Below are 26771 nucleotides of genomic sequence, written 5' to 3'. Positions count from 1 at the left end.
ACATGGCCTTACTTGTACAGACAGGGGTTAAACAAAAACCGTTTTGTACATGTAGCACTCCTGAGTTTATTTTTATATTAACCTTGTTGTTCATGTAACGTATGTCATGTGGACAGGCAAATGCCAGTAAAAACTGGAAACGGAAAAACTGTGTCTGTCTTTATTGGGAACAAAAGGGCGTGTGTGTTGTATGACGTTGTGAGGTACATTGCAAGAGATTGCGGTTTAACACGATAATTAGGGCCTGACTCACAGAAGGAGGACATGCCCCCAGTCTGAGTAACATACCAATTTTGACCCAATTTTGAGAACGTGAAAGGAGCAGACTCTACAAAACCCTGATGATCCATCTACGAAATTGTGCCCACTGCTACAAATACAACACATTGTGTGGTCACAAGATTTTGCACTAGTGAGTGTAAAAGTAGCAAATATTTGCACAACTGCTTAAATTTTGCACAAGCAAGTGTAAAAAAAAGCTCTATTTTGTGACTTTTTGACTCCAGAATTCTGGAGTGAAGATATGATAAATCAGGGCCAAAGTTTGCTGTGATCGTACTTGCCAGCTCATGGCAAGTGACGTGTTAGGGTACTTTCACACTTGCGGCAGAGGGTTCCAGCAGGCAGTTCCGTCTGGACACAAACTGATGCATTTGTGAGACGGATCAGTCTCACAAATGCATTGCAATACCGGATCCGTCTTTCTGGTTGTCATCTGGAAAAACGGATCCGGTATTAATTTTTTTTTCCCCTCATTTTTAAAGGTCTACGCAAAACCGGATCCGTTTTGCCCGAACACTTGGGGCCGGATCCGGCATTCCGGCAAGTGTTCAGGTATTTTGGCCGGAGAGAAAACTGCAACATGCTGCGGTATTTTCTCCATCCAAAAAACGTAAGAGGGACTGAACTGATGCGTCCTGAACGGAATGCTCTCCAGTCAGAATGCATTAGGATAAAACTCTTTTCCGGTATTGAGCCCATGTGACAGAACTCTATATCGGAACACACAAACGCTAGTGTGGAAGTACCCTTATAGGGAACGTGTCATCTATAAAAAATAAAAATTTAAAATTTGCTAGTTAGAGGGGTTTACTGGATGTTGAATATTGATTACCTATTCTTTTGGATAGATCAGATTCTGACGATCAGTGGAGATCTGACTCACGGCAACCCTGCTGAGCAGCTGTTTGAAGGTCCAGTGAGCACTGCGGCCTCCTCAGCTTACCGGGCCCAGTGCTGTACATTGTATAGCTGACCTGCTTAGTACTGAATCCCAGGCCTATTCAGTTGAATGGGACTGAGCAGCAACTAGGCCATGTGCCTGATGAATGTCACATCACTTGGCCTAGGATGTGGGCTCACTGGATCCCAGCTGATCGGCTGGGATGCCAGGCGTCGGACCCCCCACTGATCAGATATTAATGAGCTATCCTGAGGATAGAAAATTAATAGTAAACTCGGGAAACTCCTTTAAAACCAGATGGTGACACACACAATTATTTTTTATTATTATTAGTTTTTATTTTGTCTTTTTGTTTCCAGAACATGATTATAGGGGCAGTCATCTTGTCTGGGTTGCTGTTAACAGCATTTACACAATTGCTTTACAGCAGCCACCGTGAGGAAATGACTGTCACAAAATCGTCTTGTGCCCGATGCGGATAGGCACTGAGCAATAGGAGTTGTCATCAGTGAGCCGTTTATTGGAGGTGACACATAAAGTAAAAGTTACAGATATACCAAATTCCCATATTGAAGCAAATCTAAGAGGAGGGAACACCTCAGCTTAGTCTCACACCTATCAACAACTAACTACTACCCCCAGTCTCAAGAGATATCCAGAAGCACATATCACTCCCCTGCCTGTACTATCACTAGCAGGGTTTACTACTAGTGATGAGCGAACTTCTGTTTTAAGTTCGGCGTCTAAAGTTCGGCTTCCGGTTAGCGGAGAATCCCGATATGGATTCCGACTTCCGTTGTGGTCCGTGGTAGCGGAATCAATAATCGGCCATTATTGATTCCGCTACCACGTACCACAACGGAAGTCTGAATCCATATCGGGATTCTCCGCTAACCGGAAGCCGAACTTTAGACGCCGAACTTAAAACAGAAGTTCGCTCATCACTATTTACTACCCCAGCGGAGAGGAATGCTTTAAAGCTTGGCCAGACCCCTGTAGAATTGTAGAGTTCCCAAACCTAACATTTCCTGAGGGTCACAGGGATCATCAGCATACCTTATCTGTGGTACCAGGGAGACATGTAGATCATCACTACAACCCCCACTATGTAATACAACACACACTGACTAATAAAAGAAGCACATTGACCAGATATATACAAAATCACAGGAAAATGACACATTCCACTGTGACACTGACCCATTGACTTCAATGGGAGAGTTTTCTAAGCATGCTCTGTGACCTGTGCAGAGGTCAGGAAGGAGAAGAGAAGCTGTGATATCACATTGTGAATGTTGGTCCCGTAATCCTCAGGATAGGTCATTAGTATCTGATCGGCGGAGGATCAACACCCAGGAACCCTGCCGATTGGTTGTTTGCGGGCGCCGCGGCCTCCTCCGTGCTCGCCAAGCACAGCGCCGTACGTTGTATAGTGGCTGTGCTTGGTATCGCGCTCAGCAGCATTGAAGTAAATGAGGTTGAGCTGCGATACCAGGAACCACTGCTATACAATGTACAGTGCTGTGCTTGATGAGAAAGGAGGCGGTTGCGGTGCTTACAGGAGCGCATGTGCCTTTGCAAACAGCTGATCGGTGGGGGTTCCGGGGGTTGGACCCCCACCGATCAGATACAGGTGAGCTAACCAGAGGACAGGTTATCAGTATCAAAATCTCAGAAACCCCCTTTAAGTCCTGGCGGCTACACCATCGCAGCATTTGGATCTCCTGTGCTTTCCCTGCTGCTGGCTGACGTTCGGTTCCTTCATCCACCCAATGGAATAATAGTGAAATGACGTGTGCTAAAAATGAGATGATGTACTCTGCAGAAAACAGAGGAGCGGATCAAATCTACAGCAATCAAGTTAGTTACAAATTTCCCAAAAGATTCTAATTTTGATGAAAGAAATCGCTCAGAACAAAAGCCACCATTTTACAGATCGGAAGAGAGAGAAGAAGGCATGTACTTGACAATGGCAGCACTGACTGAATAGAGTGAGTCTGGGCAGGTACACCCCCCCCCCCCCCCCCCCCCCCCCGTCTGTACCCTTACTGCAGACTGCTAGCAATTCATTCACATCTTCTAGTAGAAATGATAAAGGAATGGGACAACATACAGACATAGGAACAGATGCTCCAGAATTGTTATTACATGAGGGATTCATGAAGCTATTAAAACAGACATGTCCGGAGTGGTGAAAGGTCCTTTTAAAGGGAATCTGTCACCAGTGACCTCCCTATCCAACTCTTTGCCTGGACACATAGCTGTAGATCGTCTGATTAAAATGATCCGAAGCTCCATTCCCAAGTTATGATACCTTTTCCTAATATACAAATTAGGTTTTTGGTGCAATGAGGGGATCCCCATTGCTCTTGTTGCACCCAAGCTCCCATCCTTTTAGTGGCCAGACCCTCCCTCTCTGCTTTCCCACTGCCTGGACCTGTCAATCAGCGCAGCCAGGGAAGGGCTGACCACAGAAAGCAGTCAAGCTTGGGTGCAACAAGAGCAATAGTGACTCCCCCATTGCACCAAAGGCCTAATTTATAACTCAGGAACACAGCCTCTGATCAATAAAATAAAAACAGGGTTTTATTCAGGTGAACCACAGCTACGTGACTATGCAAACAGTCGGATAGGGAGGTCGCTAGTGACAGATTGTGCCTTTAATGAATTTGGCATAGATTACATGCAACATTGGGTCAGGCCTGGTCAGAAACATAACTTGTAGCACCCTGAACAGGGCACCCATGACTATATGCCATAAATGCCGGTCTACTTAGATGATACAGGGGCATTTGGACCACTCTGTCACCAAGGTCTATGTGTGAAGTTTATAAAAGTGTTAAAGGCTCCACTGCAGATCCCATCATACTTGTCAGGAAGAATAGCACAGCATGTAGCATTATTCTTCCTATCAAGATGACAGACATTATTATAATGGGGCCCGATGTGTGATGGGCCAGCACTGTGTCGCCGTTCCCCTATAGGCTACTTTCACACTTCAATTGCGGACAAGAATAGGCAGTTCTATGGAGGTGCCGGCCGGGTGTATTGCGGATCCGCAATACACTACGGACGTGTGAATGGACCCTGACTTAAATTGTTTTCAGTGCCAGATCCATTTATATGACTAGATACAAAACCGCAGCTTGCAGGGGGGATGCTGACAGAACAGAAGACATCCTGATGAATCCTGAACAGATCTCTTACCATTCAGAATGCAGAGAACTAAACGGAAAAGTTTTTTTTCCGGTATTGAGATCTTCTGCTTAGGGTACTTTCACACTTGCGGCAGGACGGATCCGACAGGCTGTTCACCCTGTCGGATCTGTCTTTCCGCTATTTCACCATGCCGCCCCTCCGTCCCAATTGACTATAATGGGGACAGGGCGGAGCTTCGGCACAGTACGGCAGTTCGGGGTGAGAGGCCGCCGGACTAAAAAGTCGGACATGCAGGACTTAGTCCGGCGGCCTTTCGCGGTGCACTGCCGTGCTGCGCCGGAGCTCCGCCCCCATCCCTATTATAGTAAATGGGGACGGAGCGGCGGTCTGGTAAAATAGCGGAAGGACGGATCCGACAGGGTCAACAGCCTGTCGGATCAGTCCGGGCCATAAGTGTGAAAGTACCCTTAGGCTACTTTCACACTTGCGGCAGTGTGATCCGACGATCTAGATGTGACTGAAAGCCTTTCTGAGACACATCCGGATGCAGATCCGTCCTACAAATGCATTGCAAGAACGGATCCGTCTCTCCGCTTGTCATGCAGACAGACGAATCCGTCTTGCATGCGCAGACCGGAAGGACGGATCCGGCACTATTACATTCCTATGGGCATGTCTTCAGTTTTTTTCGCCGGAGATTAAACCGTAGCATGCTATGGTTTTATCTTTTGCCTGACCAGTCAAAATGACTGAACTGAAGACATCCTGAACGAATTAGGCTACTTTCACACTTGCGTTCGGAGCGGATCCGTCTGGTGTCTGCACAGACGGATCCGCTCCTATAATGCAAACGATGGGATTCGTTCAGAACGGATCCGTCTGCATTATATTTCAGAAATAATTCTAAGTCTGAAAGTTGCTCAGACGGATCCATCCAGACTTCGCATTGAAAGTCAATGGGGGACGGATCCGTTTGAAATTGCACCATATTGTGTCAACTTCAAATAGATCCGTCCCTATTGACTTACATTGTAAGTTTGGACGGATCCGTTTGGCTCCGCACGGCCAGACGGACACCCGAACGCTACAAGCTGCGTTCGGGTGTCCACCTGCTGAGCGGAACGGAGGTCAAACGGTGCCAGACTGATGCATTCTGAGCGGATCCGCATCCACGAACACAAGTGTGAAAGTAGCCTAACTCTCCATTCAGAATGCATGGGGATATGCCTGATCAGTTCTTTTCCGGCATTGAGCGATTTTGACGGAACTCAGTGCTGGAAAAGAAAACCGCTAGTGTGAAAGTACCCATTTACCCAGTTTTCCTGCACTCATCTAAAGTAGAACTGAAATGTTATAAAAAGAGTTGTGCTTGATGTGAGTGAAGCCCCAACCACTGTTCACAATACATTCACCTGTCAAAAGAAGAAGTTTAGGTGCTTTAGCCTTAACTTCCACCAGAAAAAATGCATATATTGTATTCATTGATCTGCCCTATTGTTTCACTGACAGCAAGCAGAGATCTTGAAAACTGTGAAGACCTAAAACAGTAACTGTGTTAGAATTGTATGCAATGTACAAGCTGACATTAGACATTCACTGCAGATTTACAAAATGACGGACTGATTCTATTTCCACTTGTCAATGTTAAAAACGGCTGCTTGTCAATAAAGCTTTTTTCAACACTCCCCATCCCCGGACATTACGTCAGAGGCGCGGCTCCCAATATCACTTCTTTTGATAGGTTAACTATAACCGGCGCTTACCACGATTGGCTCACAGAGGATTAGGTCAGGATTGGCCGAATGGTCATTGTAGTCTCTTCTGATTGGCCAGTAGAGCAGCGACTCTCTCTTTCCGGTCGCATTCTCCTCCTGACCTTCTGTCAGTGCAGTCTCGGTCAGTGAACGGGTGTTAAGCGGCTGGAATCATGGTGGCGTACTGGAGACAGGCCGGACTCAAGTAATGGCTGGGGCTGAGTGGTCTTGTGGCGGGAGGCGGGTGGTGTGCGCATGGGATACACGGGGGCCTGGTTTCTCTGCATCCAGAGGGCAAATGCCATATAGCTGCAGTGCATGTATGAGCTTCCAGTGGCCGTGACCTTCCTGCAGTCCTTGCCCCCGTTGTGTGACTGTTCCCCATGAGGAGGCCTGCACCCCATGTGCTGTGTCCTGAGGTTTACTGCCTTATGTAAAGAATGTTCCATGGTGTGACTTGCACTCCATCCATCACTGTATGACACCAACCGCTATAGCTGTGATCTTAGGATATGTGTTGGTGTGATAAGCAAGATATCCATGTCCGCCACTGCGTCGGCACTCCTGATGTGATATGAGAGCGCCAATGTAATTATTATTTTTTTCTTTAGAACCAGGACTCTTGTAGATATCACAATTTTTAAATTTGGGTTTATTTAAATGTATTAATCACATCTAAGACAGACTTGGACTGAACTGATCCTGGTTGTCCTCGGTATAATGTCCTTTGTTTTCAGTGCTGTAGTGTAATACTACATCTCTCCTGGGTTGTTGGTGGTTCTAGTGGAGGACCCAAGAGCAGGACATCCTGGGGTATCCCCCCTCTTTATCCCCACTCTGTGCACACAGCAGCAGGGAGCTGACTATGGCAGCCAGGGCTTCAGTAGCATCCTGGCTGCCGTGGTAACAGATTGGAGCCTCGGGATTACACTGTACCACCAATGAGAGGAGGGGGCTCTGTGGCCACTGCCACCAATGATTTTAATGTCAGAGGCAGGGTGCCGGCAATGTGTTTCTGCCGCCGGCTGTATTTGCATATTAAACGTTGTTAATTATTGGTGGCGCAGTGGCCACAGCTCCCCCCCCCCCCCTCTCCTCCTCTCATTGGAGGTAGCAGCACAGGGGGGAGTGAGAGACTTCTTCCCTGTGCTGCTGAGGGAACATGGCGCAGAGGCTAGTATTGATAAAAGACAAATCCCGGTATTGTATCGATACCGGGCTAAAAGTATCGATTTGGTATTGAAAGTTTAATACTCGAAACAACCCTACCCCCATCTTGTTACCTCCCCTCTGTACCCTTACTGCAGACTGCTAGCAACTCATTCATAACTTCTAGTAGAAATAATAAAGGAATGGGACAACATACAGACAATCTGCCACATTCCCTCTACCTTTCAAGGGAAAGTCTTATGTATGTGATGAGGAGACACTTCGCCACTGGCTTCAGCGGTGCAGTTTGTGTAGTGGGCATGTCACAGCTTTAGTCAGTCTTTGGCTGCAGCAGAGAAGGTGACCATGCACTTAAAGAGGTAAACCAGCTCGGGCCCGGAACATGGTCACACAGGAGCCAGTGCTCAGGACTAGGTAGGTATAAGTCTTTTAAAAGCAGAGGCAGGCTGCAGGCATCATCTAAAAGTTAGTTATTCCTGGGCAACCCCTTGAATCTCATTAGAACTTGCAGACTATATGTGTGTGGTTGTATGTACGATCATATGATTTGGGTTTGGACATGAGTCTCTTACATTTCTTCACAGCTACATCCGCTATTCTCAGATCTGTGCCAAGGCAGTGAGAGCGGCTCTGAAACCACAATACAAAGCAGAGGCCGACAAGTTGTCAGCCGCCAACGTGAAGATCTTCAAACCGAAGAGAGAGGGAAACTGGTGAGTTAATGTCCTGTGGATAGGTCATCAGTACGGATCAGGGAGGGGCCAACATCTGGGACCCCAGCCGATAACGCAGCAGCATTCGTAATAGCGCCGCGGCCTTCTAGCAGCTTAGGCTACTAGGCTACTTTCACACTTGCGGCAGAGAGATCAGGCAAAACGTATGCCAACTGATGGCATTAATAAGACTGATCAGTCCAAAAAAATGCATTGAAATCCCGGCTCAGTCTTTCCGCTGTCATCCGCCAAAACGGATTTGCTCTTTTCACCTTTTTCTCGGTCTGCGCATTTTGAATGGCACTAATACATTCCGATGGGGAAAAATGCCAGATCCGGTGTCCAGGCAAATCTTCAGTCATTTTGACTGATCAGGCAAAAGAGAAAACCGTAGCATGCTACAGTTTTATCTCGGGCGGGGAAAAAAACTGAACTGAAGACATCCTGATGCATCCTGAACGGATTACTCTCCATTCAGAATGCATGGGGATATGCCTGATCAGTTCTTTTCCGGTATAGAGCCCCTGTGGTGGAACTCTATGCCGGAAAAACGCTAGTGTGAAAGTACCCTCTAATCCATGTGACATCACGTTCATTGGACACATGGCCTAGGCACAGCTCAGCCCCATTGAAGTGAATGTGGTTGGCACAACCACTATATCGCTCAGATACTGATGACCCTTTCCAGAAAAGGTCTCCGAAAACCCCTTCAGTATTCTACAGTGCCAACAGCTGGTGGTTGTCATCCCGCTTTACTCCTGAATGTTCATTTCTTTACACCGAGGAGCAGAATCTTTCCCGATGTACAGAGAGGTGGGGGTCCTATTGTTACTTTGGAGCCCCTTAATTGACACTTTAGGAGGCTGTTGAAAGGGTTTGTGTAGAATTGGAAAGGCCCTGAACCAGAAACAGCCCCACTGTTGTCCATGGACCATGTCTGGTATTGCATTTCGGCCCCATTCATTTTAATACCACTGCCTGTGTACAAGAGCCCTAAGGAATCCATTACATTAAGGTTTCCATGTGAATATAGTTAAAATAGTTAATAATCTGCAGCATGTGACCCCGCCATACAGTTTTATTCTCTGGTATTTCATTTTCTAAAGCCCTGTGACTTATTACTCTCGTCTTTCAGATTCTAAGCACCCAGAAAATCGTTGCTTGAACACCCAGATTCCCATGGAGCCACGTCCTACCTGTGTCCAAACGTGTAACTGTTCGCGTTCTAAATTATACTGAATGAATAAAGGATGATGTATTTGTAAATGTCTCCTGTCTTCCCACATTTGTATGAAAGCTTTGTTCTTCAAAATCTGAAATCTACGCTAACGCTTTTCCTGACCCATTTTCTGTTCTCCCCATGGCCCATTGAGGATGGTGCTAGAAACCATTCCACCTGAAACTCCCAGGACAGTCAGCGGAGCACAGAGAGAGGTTTCTTTATCCCAAACATGTGGGCAAATTCCCAGGTTCATTAAACAACCATCCAACTAGTTCCAGCAACATCCCACAGCTTTTTCAGAATTTTACTGGACTCTGATTAGGAGTCAAGAAGATTGTGGCCTGTATCCTGTCAGTTTACCAGAACCCTTGTCAGGCCATGGCTATGCTCGGTCTACTGATCTGTTGTGTGCTCAGGCCCATACTTTCCTGTTTTATTAAAATATTCTTGCAAGATGTGACAGCTGGGACACCTTGCTAGACCAAAGGATAATCATCCTAAACGTTGGGGTTCCTTCCTACACGATCAATTTAAGTGGCCAGTCTTTGGGAGTGGAGGGCCTACTAGGGGGCAACTAAAGTTTCAGGGCTCTTGAAAGGAAAGTTAATGCTCCCTTTTTCGAATGCCAACGAACTATTGGTCGAGTTGAATGCATTAAATGTGGACCGGAAATACAGTCATGTGCATGAGGTCTTAAAGACATATCTGGGAGGACATTAAATACAGTGCCATATCTCTTACATCCAATGATGGCTCCTCTTATATAGATTTTAATTTTTTTTCTTTCCTCATATTCTCCATTAATGCCACCATGATGATTTCTTCCAGCCTCGTCTTTGCAGAACTTAATACGCAGATATCTTCCTCACTTTTCCATCACCCTCCCAGTGCACCAACACTGTCATCCTGCTGTTACCCTCTATAGTGCAGAGATAATAGTGCCACACAGATAGTTGTCCCCCCAATAGCTCAGACTGCCCTTAATAATAATAGTGCCCCGGACAGTACCCCTAATAGCAACCCTAATAATAGTAAATTCTTCGATATTGTGCCCATTAATAATGCCCACATACGGCATTAGTGTCCCTTCTTTATGTAATGTGCTGCCCCATATATAATGCCCCCCCCTGCAGAATAATGCCCCACACATATAATGCTCCCCCTCATGCAGAATAATGCCCCAGTATATAAAACTCCTTGCAGAATAATGTCCCCATGATTTTTTTTAAATAATAATATAGCCTTATGTATTGCTCTCCCCCAGTAGTGCCATGGATACATTATACCCACCTGTGTCAATCTGCGATGCAGGCCACAAGTTTCTTCTTTCTTCAGGTCACCGGGCCTGAGTTGCCTCTTCCCATTGCAGGCGGTCGTGACAACCTCATGCGCCAGATCACGGGCGGCGCAATGACGTAGGCACATGAACATGTAATCACACAGCCTGTGACCCGGCACAGGAGGTCATGATGATGTCATTGCGACTGCCTGTGCCGTTCTACTGCCACATAGGCTTCATGCCTTGAAGCCTGTGGGGCTGAATGGCGGGGACAGGAGCCTGAAGCTCCCGTGGCAAACTCACAGCGATAACACTATTTCTTAGTACAGCAGTATATCACATATACCGGTATATTGCCCAACCCTAGTCAGACATGGCTAAACGGATAGGAGCGCCTCCTCTTTTAGAAATAGGATTAGACATTTCCTGCCCGTAATTGCAGTTCATGGGAAGAAAAGAAACCTGGCAATTTCATTAGCAGGCCTCACCAAGAAGTTGATTCGCATAAAACTTTGTTAAAATACTGTACGGAGCTAGCGGTACCTTGGAACTGAACCCAAGTTCATTCAAAGTTTTTTTTTTTTTGAGTAGAAATTAATTTCTGAAGTTATTACCCGAAGTCCCGCGAGACTTCGCAAAGTAATAACTTCGGCTCATAGGAGCCAATAAATTCTAATACTGTACGGAGCACTCGCTCCGTACAGTATTCAAACTAAGTTTTGTGCGAATAGACTTCGGATGTTTCATCCGAAGTCGATTCGCTCATCCCTAATTGGGGTAGTAGAACCTAAATCAAGAGATTTAACAAAAGATCATTACCTTAGGGTACTTTCACACTTGCGTTTTTCTTTTCTGGCATAGAGTTCCGTCACAGGGGCTCTATACCGGAAAATAACTGATCAGGCATATCCCCATGCATTCTGAATGGAGAGTAATCCGTTCAGTTTGCATCAGGATGTCTTCAGTTCAGTCGTTTTGACTGATCAGGCAAAAGAGAAAACCGTTATCTCCGGCGAAAACAGAAGACTTGCCTGAATGCCGGATCTGTCATTTTTTTCCATAGGAATGTATTAGTGCCGGATCCAGCATTCAAAATACTGGAATGCCGGATCCGTTTTGCCTGATGACACCGGAAAAACGGATCCGGTATTGCAATGCATTTTTCTGACTGATCAGGCATTTTTCAGACTGATCAGGATCCTGATCAGTCTGAAAAATGCCTGATCAGTCAGAAAAAATGACATCCGTTTGCATACAGTTTGCCTGATCAGGCAGTCAGTTCAGGCAACGGAACTGCCTGCCGGAATCAAACAACGCAAGTGTGAAAGTACCCTTAGAAGACCAATCTTTAATCTCTCCACATCATAAACATGTTTTTTCTTCTCAGCCTTTCAAGATTCTTAGCTTACTTTCCTCTGCGAGGGCTTCTTTTTTGTGGGACAAGTCATTTTTAAAAATGCCGCCATTGCGTTTGCCATATCACGTATTGAAAAACAAGGAGAGGTGGTTGCTATTGAGATGTTCACTGTGTGCAAAATTTGACATGCTACCAATATATATAATATATATATATATTATTTTTATTTTTTTCCAGTCACTAGTACCATAGACTGCAGCACTTTACCATTCAATTCTGTGGAGACTGTGATGTATTCCTAGGAAGATTACCATTGAAGGTCTGGGGGGAAAGCCTTAGGCTGCCTTGACAACAGATTAGCACTAATGTTGAGCGAAGCGAGCGTCAGATGAAGCATCCGAAGTCTCTTTGTTCAAAACATCAGAATATTAGTATGTATGGGCTCTGATGAGCCAAAGTTAGTTATTCGTATGTGACTTTGTTGAATAACTTCGATAGTTGATTTTTAAAGTGGAAAACCACTTTAAAACTTGAAACCGAACTCGACTTTGGTTCCGAGGTACTATTCAGAACATTTGTTCAATGGACCGCGCTGCTCCAGAGCAAACAGAGCCTCCCAAATCACACAGACTTCCTTGGATACGGGAAAGCATTCAGGTCACTTGGATTCCCTTTCCCCTCTCCTTCGTGAACCTCTGGGAAAGATCAAGGTTGCCACAAATAGTGAAGCACAGTCACATGGGTTGAACTGCAAAGGTTTTATTGTACTTACAGGATGAAAGAAGGTAACAAGCAGAGTATAAAAATCAGGGTGATTGATTTTTATACTCTGCTTGTTACCTTCTTTCATCCTGTAAGTACAATAAAACCTTCGCAGTTCAACCCATCTGACTGTGCTTCACTATTTGTGGGTGAGATAAATATCTTGGTCAAATGCCAACTTTGTCTAAAAAAATGAGAAATGTTGTCTTATACCAAGATATTTCTCTCACCCAGCATGGGTATATGTAAAATGACACCCCAAAACACATTCCCCAACTTCTCCCGAGTACGGCGATACCAGATGTGTGACACTTTTTTGCAGCCTAGGTGGGCAAAGGGGCACACATTCCAAAGAGCACCTTTCGGATTTCACCGGTCATTTTTTACAGATTTTGATTGCAAACTACTTATCACGCATATGGGCCCCTAGAATGCCAGGGCAGTATAACTACCCCACAAGTGACCCCATTTTGGAAAGAAGACACCCCAGGGTGTTCCGTGAGGGGCATGGCGAGTTCCTAGAATTTTTTATTTTTTGTCACAAGTTAGTGGAATATGAGACTTAGTAAGAAAAATAATTCATCATTTTCCGCTAACTTGTGACTAAAAATAAAAAATTCTAGGAACTCGCCATGCCCCTCACGGAATACCTTGGGGTGTCTTCTTTCCAAAATGGGGTCACTTGTGGAGTAGTTATACTGCCTGGCATTCTAGGGGCCCTAATGTGTGGTAAGTAGTTTGAAATCAAAATGTGTAAAAAATGACCTGTAAAATCCTAAAGGTGCTCTTTGGAATGTGTGCCCCTTTGCCCACCTTGGCGGCAAAAAAGTGTCACACATGTGGTATCGCCGTACTCAGGAGAAGTTGGGGAATGTGTTTTGGGGTGTCATTTTACATATACCCATGCTGGGTGAGAGAAATATCTTGGTATAAGACAACATTTCTCATTTTTTTAGACAAAGTTGGCATTTGACCAAGATATTTATCTCACCCACAAATAGTGAAGCACAGTCAGATGGGTTGAACTGCGAAGGTTTTATTGTACTTACAGGATGAAAGAAGGTAACAAGCAGAGTATAAAAATCAGGGTGATTGATTTTTATACTCTGCTTGTTACCTTCTTTCATCCTGTAAGTACAATAAAACCTTCGCAGTTCAACCCATCTGACTGTGCTTCACTATTTGTGGGTGAGATAAATATCTTGGTCAAATGCCAACTTTGTCTAAAAAAATGAGAAATGTTGTCTTATACCAAGATATTTCTCTCACCCAGCATGGGTATATGTAAAATGACACCCCAAAACACATTCCCCAACTTCTTCTGAGTACGGCGATACCACATGTGTGACACTTTTTTGCAGCCTAGATGCGCAAAGCGGCCCAAATTCCTTTTAGGAGGGCATTTTTAGACATTTGGATCCCAGACTTCTTCTCACGCTTTAGGGCCCCTAAAAAGCCAGGGCAGTATAAATACCCCACATGTGACCCCATTTTGGAAAGAAAACACCCCAAGGTATTCAATGAGGGGCATGGCGAGTTCATCGAATTTTTTTTTGGGGGCACAAGTTAGCAGAAATTGATTTTTATTTTGTTTTTTCTCACAAAGTCTCCCTTTCCGCTAACTTGGGACAAAAATGAAAATCTTTCATGGACTCAATATGCCCCTCACGGAATACTTTGGGGGTGTCTTCTTTCCGAAATGGGGTCACATGTGGGGTATTTATACTGCCCTGGCATTTTAGGGGCCCTAAAGCGTGAGAAGAAGTCTGGAATATAAATGTCTAAAAAATTTTACGCATTTGGATTCCGTGAGGGGTATGGTGAGTTCATGTGAGATTTTATTTTTTGACACAAGTTAGTGGAATATGAGACTTTGTAAGAAAAAAAAAAACAATTTCCGCTAACTTGGGGCAAAGAAATGTCTGAATGGAGCCTTACAGGGGGGGGTGATCACCCATATAGACTCCCTGATCACCCCCCTGTCATTGATCACCCCCCTGTAAGGCTCCATTCAGACGTCCGTATGATTTTTACGGATCTACGGATACATGGATCGGATACGCAAAACACATACGGACGTCTGAATGGAGCCTTACAGGGGGGTGATCAATGACAGGGGGGTGATCAGGAAGTCTATATGGGTGATCACCCCCCTGTAAGGCTCCATTCAGACGTCCGTATGCGTCTTGCGGATCCGATCCATGTATCCGTGGATCCGTAAAAATCATACGGACGTCTGAATGGAGCCTTACAGGGGGGTGATCAATGACGGGGGTGATCAGGGAGTCTATATGGGTGATCACCCCTCTGTCATTGATCACCCCCCTGTAAGGCTCCATTCAGACGTCCGTATGCGTTTTGCGGATCCGATCCATGTATCCGTGGATCCGTAAACATCATACGGACCTCTGAATGGAGCCTTACAGGGGGGTGATCAGGGAGTCTATATGGGGTGATCAGGGGTTCATAAGAGGGTTAATAAGGGACGGGGGGGTGTAGTGTAGTGTAGTGGTGTTTGGTGCTACTTTACTGAGCTGCCTGTGTCCTCTGGTGGTCGATCCAAACAAAAGGGACCACCAGGTAGCAGGTATATTAGACGCTGTTATCAAAACAGCATCTAATATACCTGTTAGGGGTTAAAAAAATCACATCTCCAGCCTGCCAGCGAACGATTGCCGCTGGCAGGCTGGAGATCCACTCGCTTACCTTCCGTTCCTGTGAACGTGCGCGCGTTCACAGGAAATCTCGGCTATCGCGAGATGACGCACGGATGCGTCCAGGAGGAATGAATCAACCACCTTCCGGACGCATCCGTGCGTTAGGTGGTCCGGAAGTGGTTAATATCCACATCTTAGATAAAGAGCGCTCAATTGGTGGTAAACAAGAGAAGTCTCCTCCTAGGAAATTATTTGGAGAAACTGCAGAAGCCGAACCATTTTTTGCCCTAAATCTCCATATGGGACAACCTGTTTCATAGAATTATTTGCGACTAGAAAGAATTGAAAGGCAAAGCAGTTCTTTTTAATTTAGACAAAAGGGAACCCAGACTGGCATATACTTTTTTTTTTTCCTAGCAGTAATCTGTAGAGTACTCAAAAGTGCAACCACTATAAGGCCTCTTTCACGCGACCGTGTGTCCACCTTGGCCGTATTGCAGCCCGCACACGGCAGGTCCGCAATACCCGGGACACCGGCTGTGTGCATTCCGCTTCACAGAGGCAATCCGGAGTGCTTTCGTGGGGTTCCGTTCCGCAAAAGATAGAACTTGTCCTATCTTTTTGCGGAACGGACGGATTCAAGTGAATGGGGTCGCGATCCGCATGCGGCTGTCCCACGGTCGGTGCCCGTGCATTGCGGACCGCAATTTGCGGTTTCGCAGCACGGTCATGGACAGCACACGTTCGTGTGCAAAAGGCCTAATCCTGATTGTTCCCTTTAGGCCAAGAAAGGCCTGATACCCTTGTTAAACTGACCGTCCTCAAGTCACACACCCGTTACATCTACCATCTATATGAGTCTAGAAACCTTTCGGGAATTTCAGCTGTCATTTCTGTGCTTTACCCCAAAGTTAGCAGGATTTTAGACTTCCTATAGGAAAGATTAGACAAGGGGTTAACACTAGTTACTCTTAAAGTATAAGTTGGTGCTTTGTTGTCCAGCCTTTTCCAAGTGGTGGCCTCTTCTGAAGACAGGCCATTACTAACTAATCTGCAAAGGTCCAACACCCTGTGCCCCCACCGTTCAGCTGTTTAGGTGTTGCTTTGTTACCGGAAGTACACCGCACCATCAACATTGTAGCGGGCAGTGCTCTTCACTGTAACGCTGCTCCCAGGATATTATATGCAGACTGCTAAACTCTGCCCACTGGGATGAAGTGCTGAAAAGAGCAAGAGCCCAGAACTACCATTTTGAAGTGACAAGAATTTCCAGTATAATGAAGATAAGTGTCACAGAAGCCATCAAAAGCAAAAAGATCCATTATCAATGGCTTTGATTACCTGGGCCTAGACCCTAAGGAATCCTCTCCTGGCTACACGTTACAGATATGGCTGAGCTTTGGACTTTGACCAAAGTTTTACCATAGCTGTTGCCCAAGGATCACTCTTCCCAGAAAAAGCTGCTAACCCCGGCACACTAAAGGAAGGTGGCAATTCATTGGAGTGTTCATCTATTCTTGAGTGGTTGTGCCACCTACTAATAAACGTATAGTCTTGTTTGACTAGGGTTTTTGCGTAATTTACTACAGTAGGTTCGTTTGTCTAAAATATGAGGGGTGACCATAGCCCTTAAAAAGTGCTCTTCAGTTTGTCCTCCAGTATTATACATATAGAATAAATATTCCTCCTCAAAGGAAACCTAGCCGATACCTTTGTCACAATTGCAAGTTCATATGCCCCAAACATACATCGTAATGTAAAGAAAGCTGGTACCTTAAAACATTCCTTCCAATAAGGAATCTGTATACTGATTAAATAATGTTACAATAGAACCCCCTTGAATTCCTCCTCACAATCCCAGGTCCTTTCCTATAGGAAGCTAAGAGCATGGACATTTGGCCGATATAAACCTTAGTATAGCTACTCTTGTGTTCTTCATAAGTCATATCAGAGACTAGGTTACATCTCCTCATACTACCAAAGCATCTCACAAACCCTCAATCTCTGCCTAAGAAAATTAAATTAGAGACTTAATGAGGAGACTTTTGAGGACTGGCTTTTGTTTCAATAAATTGTTTGAGATGAGGGGAATCACAAAAAGTTAGGGGTATTTGGCTTTCGGGTGAAATTTATGGAAAACTTAAAAATTTCACACTACAGTGATATTATATCATGAAAGTAGGGCATTTAAGTAGAAGCATGCAATGATGATCTCATGCTGTTCACAAGTTAACTTATTGTCTGCTGAGACATGGCATCCCGCTCTTCTTGAAGGGCGGACCTCAGGTCATTAAAGGGGTTCTGCAGTTTGTTTAAACTGATGATCTCTCCTCTGGATAGATCATCAGTATCTGATCGGCGGGGGTCTGACACCCGGGACCCCCGCCGATCAGCTGTTTGAGAAGGCAGCGGCGCTCCAGCAGCACCACGGCCTTCTCACTGTTTACCGCTGGCCCAGTGACGTCACGACTAGTATCAACTGGGCTGAGCTAAACTTTGTTCACTTGAATGGAGCTTGTCCCCGCCCAGGCCAGTTGATACTAGTCGTGACATCACTGGGCCAGCGGTAAACAAACTGCAGAACCCCTTTAAGGTTCTGGGGTAAAGGGTTACGAGCCTCTACATGGCGACTCAGCTGATCCCATAGGTTTTCAATGGTATTCAGGTCTGGAACAAGTGCAGGACACTCCATTTGAGGTTCCCCAGTCTCCAGCAGCCGTTCCCTAATGATGCGACCTCCATGAGCTGGTGCATTGTCGTCCATGAAGATGAAATTAGGCCTGTGTTTATGCAAAGGCATAATGACTGGATTAATGATGTTATTCAAGTAGTATGGGCTTGTCACTGTACCATTCACAAAGTGTAGGGCAGTTCTGTTTTGACTAGACACACATGCCCACACTGTAACACCACCACCAAAGGCTCGTCTGGTGACAACAGTGGCTGATGGATAGGTCTCTCCTTGACGTCTCCAACATCATTGGTGGCCATTATTTCTGCTCAGTGCGAATCGAATTTCATCAGTGAACAACATTGAGGCCCCTTGGTCCCTCGTCCAGCTCCCTGGCCCATGCAAGACGATGATGCCTGTGGTCTTGCAGGTCGTCTAGCACGCAGACTACTCTTTTGTGAATTTTGCCGTTAAGCTCCTTGTTAGAGAAATCACAGAAAAAAATAAATAGTGCACTAGCAAAATAGATGCAAGCATCATATATGGACTAATCCTCACTCTGATGTAATAAAATCTGAGACTCTTAGCAAAGATGTGTTTTGATCAAAATATATTGGCTAAGAGTCTCAGATTTTATTACATCAGAATGAGGGCTTAGTATATATATAATGCTTGCATCTATTATGCTAGTGCACTATTATCTTTTTTTTCAGGGATTTCTTTTCATGAATGTAGCCAGCGACATCCGCATATTTATTTATTACATCGTGCAGGGTGTTTTTATCTTTGTTTATCTTTTTTCTGTGATTTTTGTTTATTATGTACTATATGCTTGAGGGAGTGGCACCTTTAAGTGTGAATGTGCTCCTATTTTATCTTGGGAGTAGCATTCCTGTATAAAAATAAAATAATATGGTTGCATAAGTGTGCACACCCTTAAACTAATACTTTGTTGAAGCACCTTTTGATTTTATTACAGCACTCAGTCTTTTTAGGTATGAGTCTATCAGCATGGCACATTTTGACTTGGCAAGATTTGCCCACTCTTTGCAAAAACACTCCAAATCTGTCAGATTGCGAGGGCATCTCCTGTGCACAGCCCTCTTCAGATCACCCCACAGATTTTTTTTATCCGATTCAGGTCTGGGCTCTGGCTGGGCCGTTCCAAAACTTTAATCTTCTTCTGGTGAAGCCATTCCTCTGTTGATTTGGATGTATGCTTTGGGTCGTTGTCATGCTGAAAAATGAAGTTCCTCTTCGTGTTCAGCTTTCTAGCAGAAGCCTGAAGGTTTTGTGCCAATATTGACTGGTATTTGGAACTGTTCATAATTCCCTCTAGCTTAACTAAGGCCCCAGTTCCAGCTGAAGAAAAACAGCCCCTTGGCATAATGCTGCCGCCACCATGCTTCACTGTGGGGATGGTGTTCTTTTGGTGATGTGCAGTGTTGTTTTTGCGCCAAACATATCTTTTGGAATTATGGCCAAAAAGGTCAACCTTGGTTTCATCAGACCATAACACCTTATCCCACATGCTTTTGGGAGACTTCAGATGTGTTTTTGCAAAATGTAGCCTGGCTTGGATGTTTTTCTTCGTAAGAAAAGGCTTTCGTCTTGCCACTCTACCCCATAGCCCAGACATATGAAGAATACGGGAGATTGTTGTCACATGTACCACACAGCCAGTACTTGCCAGATATTCCTGCACCTCCTTTAACCCCTTGAGGACTGGGCTCATTTTCACCTTAAAGAGGACCTTTCACTACTCTACAAACTAAAATCTAACTAGATCAGTGGGCAGAGCGGCGCCCAGGGGTCCCCCTGCACTTACTAGTAAGTCTGGGCGCCGATCCGTTCGCCCGGTATAGGCTGCGGTGTCTGCGCTCCCTCTGACTGATTTCTTGTAGGAGGCGTGTCCCTTGCTGCACTGCTGGCCAATCGCAGCGCACAGCTCATAGCCAGGCTAATTTTTTGCTATTACACTTTTTGTGATGTAAGGTGACAAAAAATAGCTTTTTTTACCCATTTTTTTTTTTTACGGTGTTCACCTGAGGGGTTAGGTCATGTGATATTTTTATAGAGCAGGTTCTTACGGACGCGGCGATACCTAATATGTATACTTTTTTAAATTAAGTTTTACACAATAACAGCTTTTTTAAAACAAAAAAAATGTTTTAGTGTCTCCATATATTTAGTGCATGACCCCTAAATGCTACTATTCAGCATGGCTGTAGGCATTGGTAATGATTTGCATCAAAGCTCATATATTTTTTGGGCGATTGTCTTAGGTAGGGGCTTATTTTTTGCGGGATGAGGGGTTAGTGTGATATGTTTATAGAGCCGGTCGATACGGATGCGGCGATACGTAATATGTCTACTTTTCCCTATATTTTACCAATTTTTTTAACTTTATTCGGGGAAAATGACGTGTTTTTTTTTACTTAAATCTTTTAATTTTTGGGGGGGGAAACTTTATTTTTTCAGCTTTTTTTTTTAACTTTATTTTTTGTTCCACTTTGGGACTTTATTTTTTGGGGGTCTGATCCCCTTTACAATGCATTCTAATACTTCTGTATTGGAATGCATTGGCTGTATGTGTAATTCTGTGTGTATTACTCATACAGCTTCCTGCCTGTGAGATCCTTCCATGCCATCGGGTCCCCATTACAGCAGCACGCGCACCCGATTTAACATGATTTTGAATGTGATTGCTTAATTCTGAACACAACTACATCCCCAGTTATAAGAGGGGGTGCGCACTTATGCAACCACATTATTTTAGTTTTTTTGTTCCCTCCACCTAAAAGATTTCAGTTTGTTTTTCAATTGAGTGGTACAGTTTATAGGTCACATTAAAGGTGGAAAAAGTTCTGAAATGATTTATCTTTGTCTCATTTTAACAGGGGTGTGTAGACTTTTTATATCCACTGTGGGTGTGTCCGCTCCTCCTCTCATTGGCTGCTGAATGCACATAGAGGTGACTAGGAGCAGCACACCATATGTGCAGAGTCTGCGCTCCTGAACATAGATGCCCAATGGCATAGGTAGGTTTAGCGTAGGACCTGCCTGACCGGAGACCATCTTGGCACTGGGTAGGCGGGCAAAGATGTGTTTTGATCAAAATATATTAGCTAAGGCCTCATGCACACGACCGTTGTGTGTTTTGCGGATCCGCAAAACAAGGACAGCCATTAATATAACTGCCTATTCTTGTCTGCAAAACAGACAAGAATAGGACAGGTTATATTTTTTTTGCGGATCACGGAACAGAGCAACGGATGCAGACAGCACACGAAGTGAATGTGTCCGCATCCAAGCCGCAAAAAATGCGTCTCGGATGCAGAACCAAACCACATTCGTGTGCATGTAGCCTTATGCACAGGACTGTATTGTTTAGCGGATCTGCAAAATACAGATGCCGTCTGCTTTTGTTTTGTTTTTTTGTTTGTTTTTTTATACTTTTTTTTTACTTTTTTTTTTAGAATCTTTTTGCGGAACAGACATACAGATTCTCAAAGCAAACGAATGGCCCATGTGCTTTACCCAACTGTGTGTTTTTTTCTACAAATAAATAGAACATGTCTTATACTTGCCGCAGAATGCAGACTATAGACCCATTGAAGTAAATGGGTCCTCAAAAAATGCGGATGCAACACGGGCAGGCCATATATGTATATGTAAGGAGAAGAACAGAGTGTAGCATCTGTATTCATATCAACCAGAAGTTTCCTTTCCTTCCCTTTTTTGTGACTTCTGTTTTATCTCCAGGGACAGAGTTGCGTTGGTCGGCTACGGTTCCTTCCCTGAACAATAGCTTCACCTCCTCCCAAGCACGTCTCATAGGCCTCATTGCTGTAGACTTTCATCATCTTGCGAGATCTCCATAGCACTTTGACAAGCTATTAGACACAACCTAGTGGATGGTTGCCTCATTTCCAAACTGAAAAAGGGAACCACGGCAGACAGTGTTTGTGGGAGACGCATATGATCGGCTCATGTGTCTAATATCAGTCAGTGCTAGGTGCCTATTTAAATGATGTATGGACACCTGATAATAGAAGAATATGATGCAAGTCAGTAATAACTGAATCTGTTTCTAGTAAATGTCACCTGTATTGTCTCTGCAGTGATACAACTAAGGACTCATGTAGACGACCGTATCTATTTTGCGGATCTGCAAAACACGGATACCGCCTGTGTGCGTGAACGGAATGGCCAGCCCTATGATAGAAATGCCTATTCCTCTCCGCAATTGCGGAGAAGAATAGGACATACTCTATCTTTTTTGCAGGGCTACGGAATGGAAGTACAGATGTGGACAGCATATGGTGTGCTGTCTGCATCTTTTGCGGGCCCACTGAAATGAGTGGGTCCGCATCCATTCCAAAAAATTGTGGAACGGATGTAGACACAAGTACACGGTTGTCTGAATGAGCCCTAATCACGTGGTTCAGTGGCCTCATAAAGCTTCCGTCTGTATAAGATATATAAAGACTTTTAAACTCCATTATATAAAAGTCCATCGAATGAGCATAACTTTTGAGCCACCATCACCCAGCTCTATATACATATAAGGGCTCATGCACACAACCGTAGCCTGTTTTGTGGACTGCAAAACACGGACATTGGCCATGTGTGTTCCGCATTTTGTGGAGAGGAACGTCCTGGCTTCAATAGAACAGTCCTATCCTTGTCTGTAAAATGAATCTATTTTTTAGCAGATGCCACGGAACGGACATGTGCTGTCTGCATCTTTTGTGGCCCCATTGATGTGAACAGGTCCACGTCCAACTGGCACAAAATGTAGATCTGATGGAAAAAAAAATAAGTTTGTGTGCATGAGCCCTAAACGCTACTATTCAGCAATGATGTAGGCATTGGTAATGATTTGCATCAAGGCTCAACTGCTAGAGCACAGGAAGTGTTGCCATAGGGCCAGAGGAGCTATGTCTACTGCCCTTACATGTTTATGTACACTAAGGCTACTTTCACACTTGCGGCAGAGTGATCCGGCAAGCAGTTCTATCGCCGGAACTGCCTGCCAGATCCAGTAAAATGTATGGCAACTGATGGCATTTGTAAGACTGATCAGAATCCTGATCAGTCTTAAAAATGCCTGATCAGTCAGAAAAATGCATTGAAATGCCGGATCAGTCTTTCCGGTGTCATCTGGCAAAACGGATCCAGCATTTATTTTTCCGGCATTCCGGTATGAAAAAATGCATTTAGACAAGTCTTCAGCTTTTTTGGGCCAGAGATAAAACCGTAGCATGCTGCGATCTTAGGCTACTTTCACACTAGCGTTTTCCTTTTCCGGCGCTGAGTTCCGTCCTAGGGGCTCAAATCCGGAAAAGAACTGATCAGTTTTATCCTAATGCATTCTGAATGGAGAGTCCGTCCCTCAGGATGCATCAGGATGTCTTCTGTTCAGTATTTTTGACTGATCAGGCTTTTCAGAAAACCGTAGCATGTTGTATTTTTACCTCTGGCCAAAAATCCTGAACACTTTGACTGAACGCCTGATCAGGCTTTTTTCCCATTGACTTGCATTAACGCCGTGTGGTCAGTCAAAACGGATCCGGCTTTTGCATGTTAAACCCGAAAAATAGGAAAAAAATAGGAAAAAAAAGTTAAAGTCCATAAAATGGCGGATCCGTTTTTTCCAATGCATTTTTCCATTGTGATCGAAAGCCTGATCAGGATTCAAATGTAATCCGTTTTCACACGTTTTTACGGATCCGGCGGGCAGTTCCGGTGTCGGAATTGAACGCCGGATTCAAACAACGCTAGTGTGAAAGTAGCCTTATCTTTTGCCTGATCAGTCAAAATGACTGAACGGAAGACATCCTGATGCATCCTGAACGGATTACTCTCCATTCAGAATGCATGAGGATATGCCTGATCAGTTCTTTTCCGCCATTGAGCCCCTTAGGACAGAACTCTATGCCGGAAAAGAAAAACGATAGTGTGAAAGTACCCTAAAAGGCCTTTTAATGAGCAGTTATGTTTTTCTGATTAAACTGTTTATTATATATTTTGCGTACCAATCGACAAATACAAGCAAAGTCATGAAAAAAGACATTTTTCTATCGTGCATTTAAAAGCAGAAATTTGAAAGTCAGTAGTGGTTTTTCCAGTACACTATGGAGGCTTCAAATATGGCCACACGTCAGTCGCCCAAAGTGAGGAAAGAAATCACATTGCCCTTCTGACAAATATACAATCTCATGGAGTCAGGCTGGGCACTCTAGCTAAACCACAAAACTGGGAAAAGCTGTGCCCTATGTAGCTGACGTCCCCTGGGCAACACAGATGCAAACGGCGGTAAAAAAAAAATCCATAGCAAGTTGTGTGTTAAAGGGGTATTCTGGTTACACAAAGTAGTATCTTTGTAATAAAAGTACCTTTTTTTGGGCAGCCAGCTTTTTGTTTATTCATGTTTTTATCCATGTATTCATGTTTTTATCCATGTTTTCCATGGATACGACCTGTAGTTTTCTGTGTAGCATGGTCGAGCATGCACAGTTATTCACTGCCATGCTTTCTTCCTCATAAGCAGGATGAGCGTTTGCCTTTAAAGGGATTCTGTCATGAGATTTTAGCCCTATAAGCTAAACATATGCCCATGTCCGTACTAATAACATGAATCCTAAACTGGCCTTATTAATCCTGCTTGTGGCTCTATTAGCCCAAAAAACAGGTTTTTATAACCTGTCAATCGCCTACCTAAGGTGCCCAAGGGGACGTCCGTTAATACAGGGTGCCAGGTCGTCTGGTGCCCAGAGCCTAATTCCCAGTCTTAATCGCCGCCCTCCCTGTCTACGGTGCCGCCTTCCTCACCTCAGCGCCACCTCCGCAATCCTCCCATCCCTCTGCCAGGTCCGGCGCCTGCGCACTAGGCTCAGCCTGATGCGCCTCGGACTCCTGGCAGCGGCTTCGGCCTAATGCGCAGGTGCCGGATCTGGCATGGCTGAGGTGAGGAAGGCGGCACTGCAGGGAGGGCAGCGATTAAGACTGGGAAGGAGGCGCTGGGCACCAGACGGCCGGGCACCCTGTATTAATGGACGTCCCCTTGGGCACCTTAGGTAGGCGATTGACAGGTTATAAAAAACAGTTTTTTGGGCTAATAGAGCCACAAGCAGGATTAATAAGGCCAGTTTAGGATTCATGCTATTAGTACGGACATGGGCATATGTTTAGCTTATAGGGCTAAAATCTCATGACAGAATCCCTTTAAGCAAAGACATTGGGGCATGTAAGCCCCACCCACTTATGGGCAGAGTTTTATTAGCCCCGCCCATTTCGGTCCAGGACAGTGCGAGAGAATCATGGGCAGTGTAGTCAGAAGGTTTGTTTCAAGCTCATGTGATGTAAGGGAAAGTGCCATAACAATAAGAGGGGATTACAGATCAAAACTGGAGAACAGTAGTAGGATAGAAGGGTCACGCTGGACCCCTGAAAACAGTTTCTTTATGGGTTAAGACATTGACAAATACCGAAACCGGAATACCCCTTTAAGGGCTCTGTTCATCTGTGTTGCTGCTTTCCATTCTGTCAATTTTCACATTAAGAATAGCACAGCATGCATGTTTTTTTTTTTTTGTTATGCTATTAAAACTACAGAAACCCAGTAAGCCCATTATCAATGGAGTTCATAGCATGACCAGCCTGGCAATGTGCTGTGGCTTCCATTATATATGGAAGCCATATCATAGGTGGACAAAGCCTAACAACCTGAAATTCTGAAACAAGCAATACTGGGTCATAAAACATTTATAAAAGCGCCTATAAGTGCTCCACTCTGTGAATCGCCTTCAAAATGGAAGCCATTTTATGCATCATTCCACTGCATCTTCATAATTTGCTACAAATTGGGTATCTCTTATGCCAGTTATATACATAAAATAATGTCCTAGTATTGTAAAGTCACATTTCTACAAAGTTCACGGAGTTGTGAATTAAGCTCTCTACACAGACAATTCTGTCAGACTGGCCTCATTCAGATGACCATTATACGGCTGCATTATAGCGTCTTTATTACTGCTACAAGTCCTGGCTACAAACTTCATAGTTATCTATGATGCATTTAATTCAGGTCATTAGACCCATGGTCAGGCCATGACTTGCGGCCATAATATAGATACTAAAATGCACCCGCAATACAACCATCTAGATGAGGCCAAAGTTAGGCTACTTTCACACTTGGGCTTTCCCTTTCCGCTATTGAGATCCGTCATAGGATCTAAATAGCGGGGAAAACACTTCTGTTTTGTTCCCATTCAGTGTCAATAGGGACAAAACTGAACTGAACGAAACGGAGTGCACCAGAATGCATTCTGTTCTGTTTGGTTGCGTCCCCATCGCGGACACAATTATGCTGCAAGCAGCGTTTTTCTGTCCGCGATGTGGTGCAAAGCAAGACGGATCCGTCCTGACACACAATGTAAGTTAAGGCTACTTTCACACTTGCGGCAGTGTGATCCGGCGGGCAGTTCCGTCGTCGGAACTGGCCGCCGGATCCGCCGATCTGCTGCTGCCTGAAAGCATTTGTGAGACGGATCCGGATGCGGATCCGTCTCACAAATGCATTGCAAGGACGGATCCGTCTCTCCGCTTGTCATGCGGACCGACGGATCCGTCTTGTACATTTTTCGCATTTTTACCGATCTGCGCATGCGCATGCCGGAACGACGGATCCGGCATTCCGGTATTCTGAATGCCGGATCCGGCGCTAATACATTCCTATGGGAAAGGCATGTCTTCAGTTTTTTTCGCCGGAGAAAAAACCGTAGCATGCTACGGTTTTCTCTTTTGCCTGATCAGTCAAAACGACTGAACTGAAGACAT

General features: G+C 44.7%; 1 protein-coding gene across 1 annotated transcript; it reads left to right on the top strand.

Moving 5' to 3' along the window:
* Window positions 1-6150: 6150 nt before the first annotated feature.
* Window positions 6151-9249, top strand: ATP5F1E (ATP synthase F1 subunit epsilon). The gene is made up of 3 exons (XM_044297924.1): window positions 6151-6301; window positions 7851-7979; window positions 9115-9249. Coding segments are annotated over exons 1-3 (162 nt in total). The 5' UTR covers window positions 6151-6269; the 3' UTR covers window positions 9116-9249.
* The last annotated feature ends 17522 nt before the right edge of the window (window positions 9250-26771 follow it).

Source organism: Bufo gargarizans, chromosome 6 (genome assembly GCF_014858855.1).
Source record: "Bufo gargarizans isolate SCDJY-AF-19 chromosome 6, ASM1485885v1, whole genome shotgun sequence".
Lineage (NCBI taxonomy): Eukaryota > Metazoa > Chordata > Amphibia > Anura > Bufonidae > Bufo > Bufo gargarizans.
Note: the sequence above shows the minus strand (reverse complement) of the source record. Positions and strands in the feature narration are given on the sequence as shown.

What these genes read in the sequence shown, in the direction of transcription:
- ATP5F1E (XM_044297924.1), top strand. Translation starts at nt 6,270, where the DNA reads ATGGTGGCGTACTGGAGACAGGCCGGACTCAA. An exon ending in TGGAGACAGGCCGGACTCAA is followed by an intron (nt 6,302 to 7,850) that starts GTAATGGCTGGG and finishes ATTTCTTCACAG; the next exon opens with CTACATCCGCTATTCTCAGA.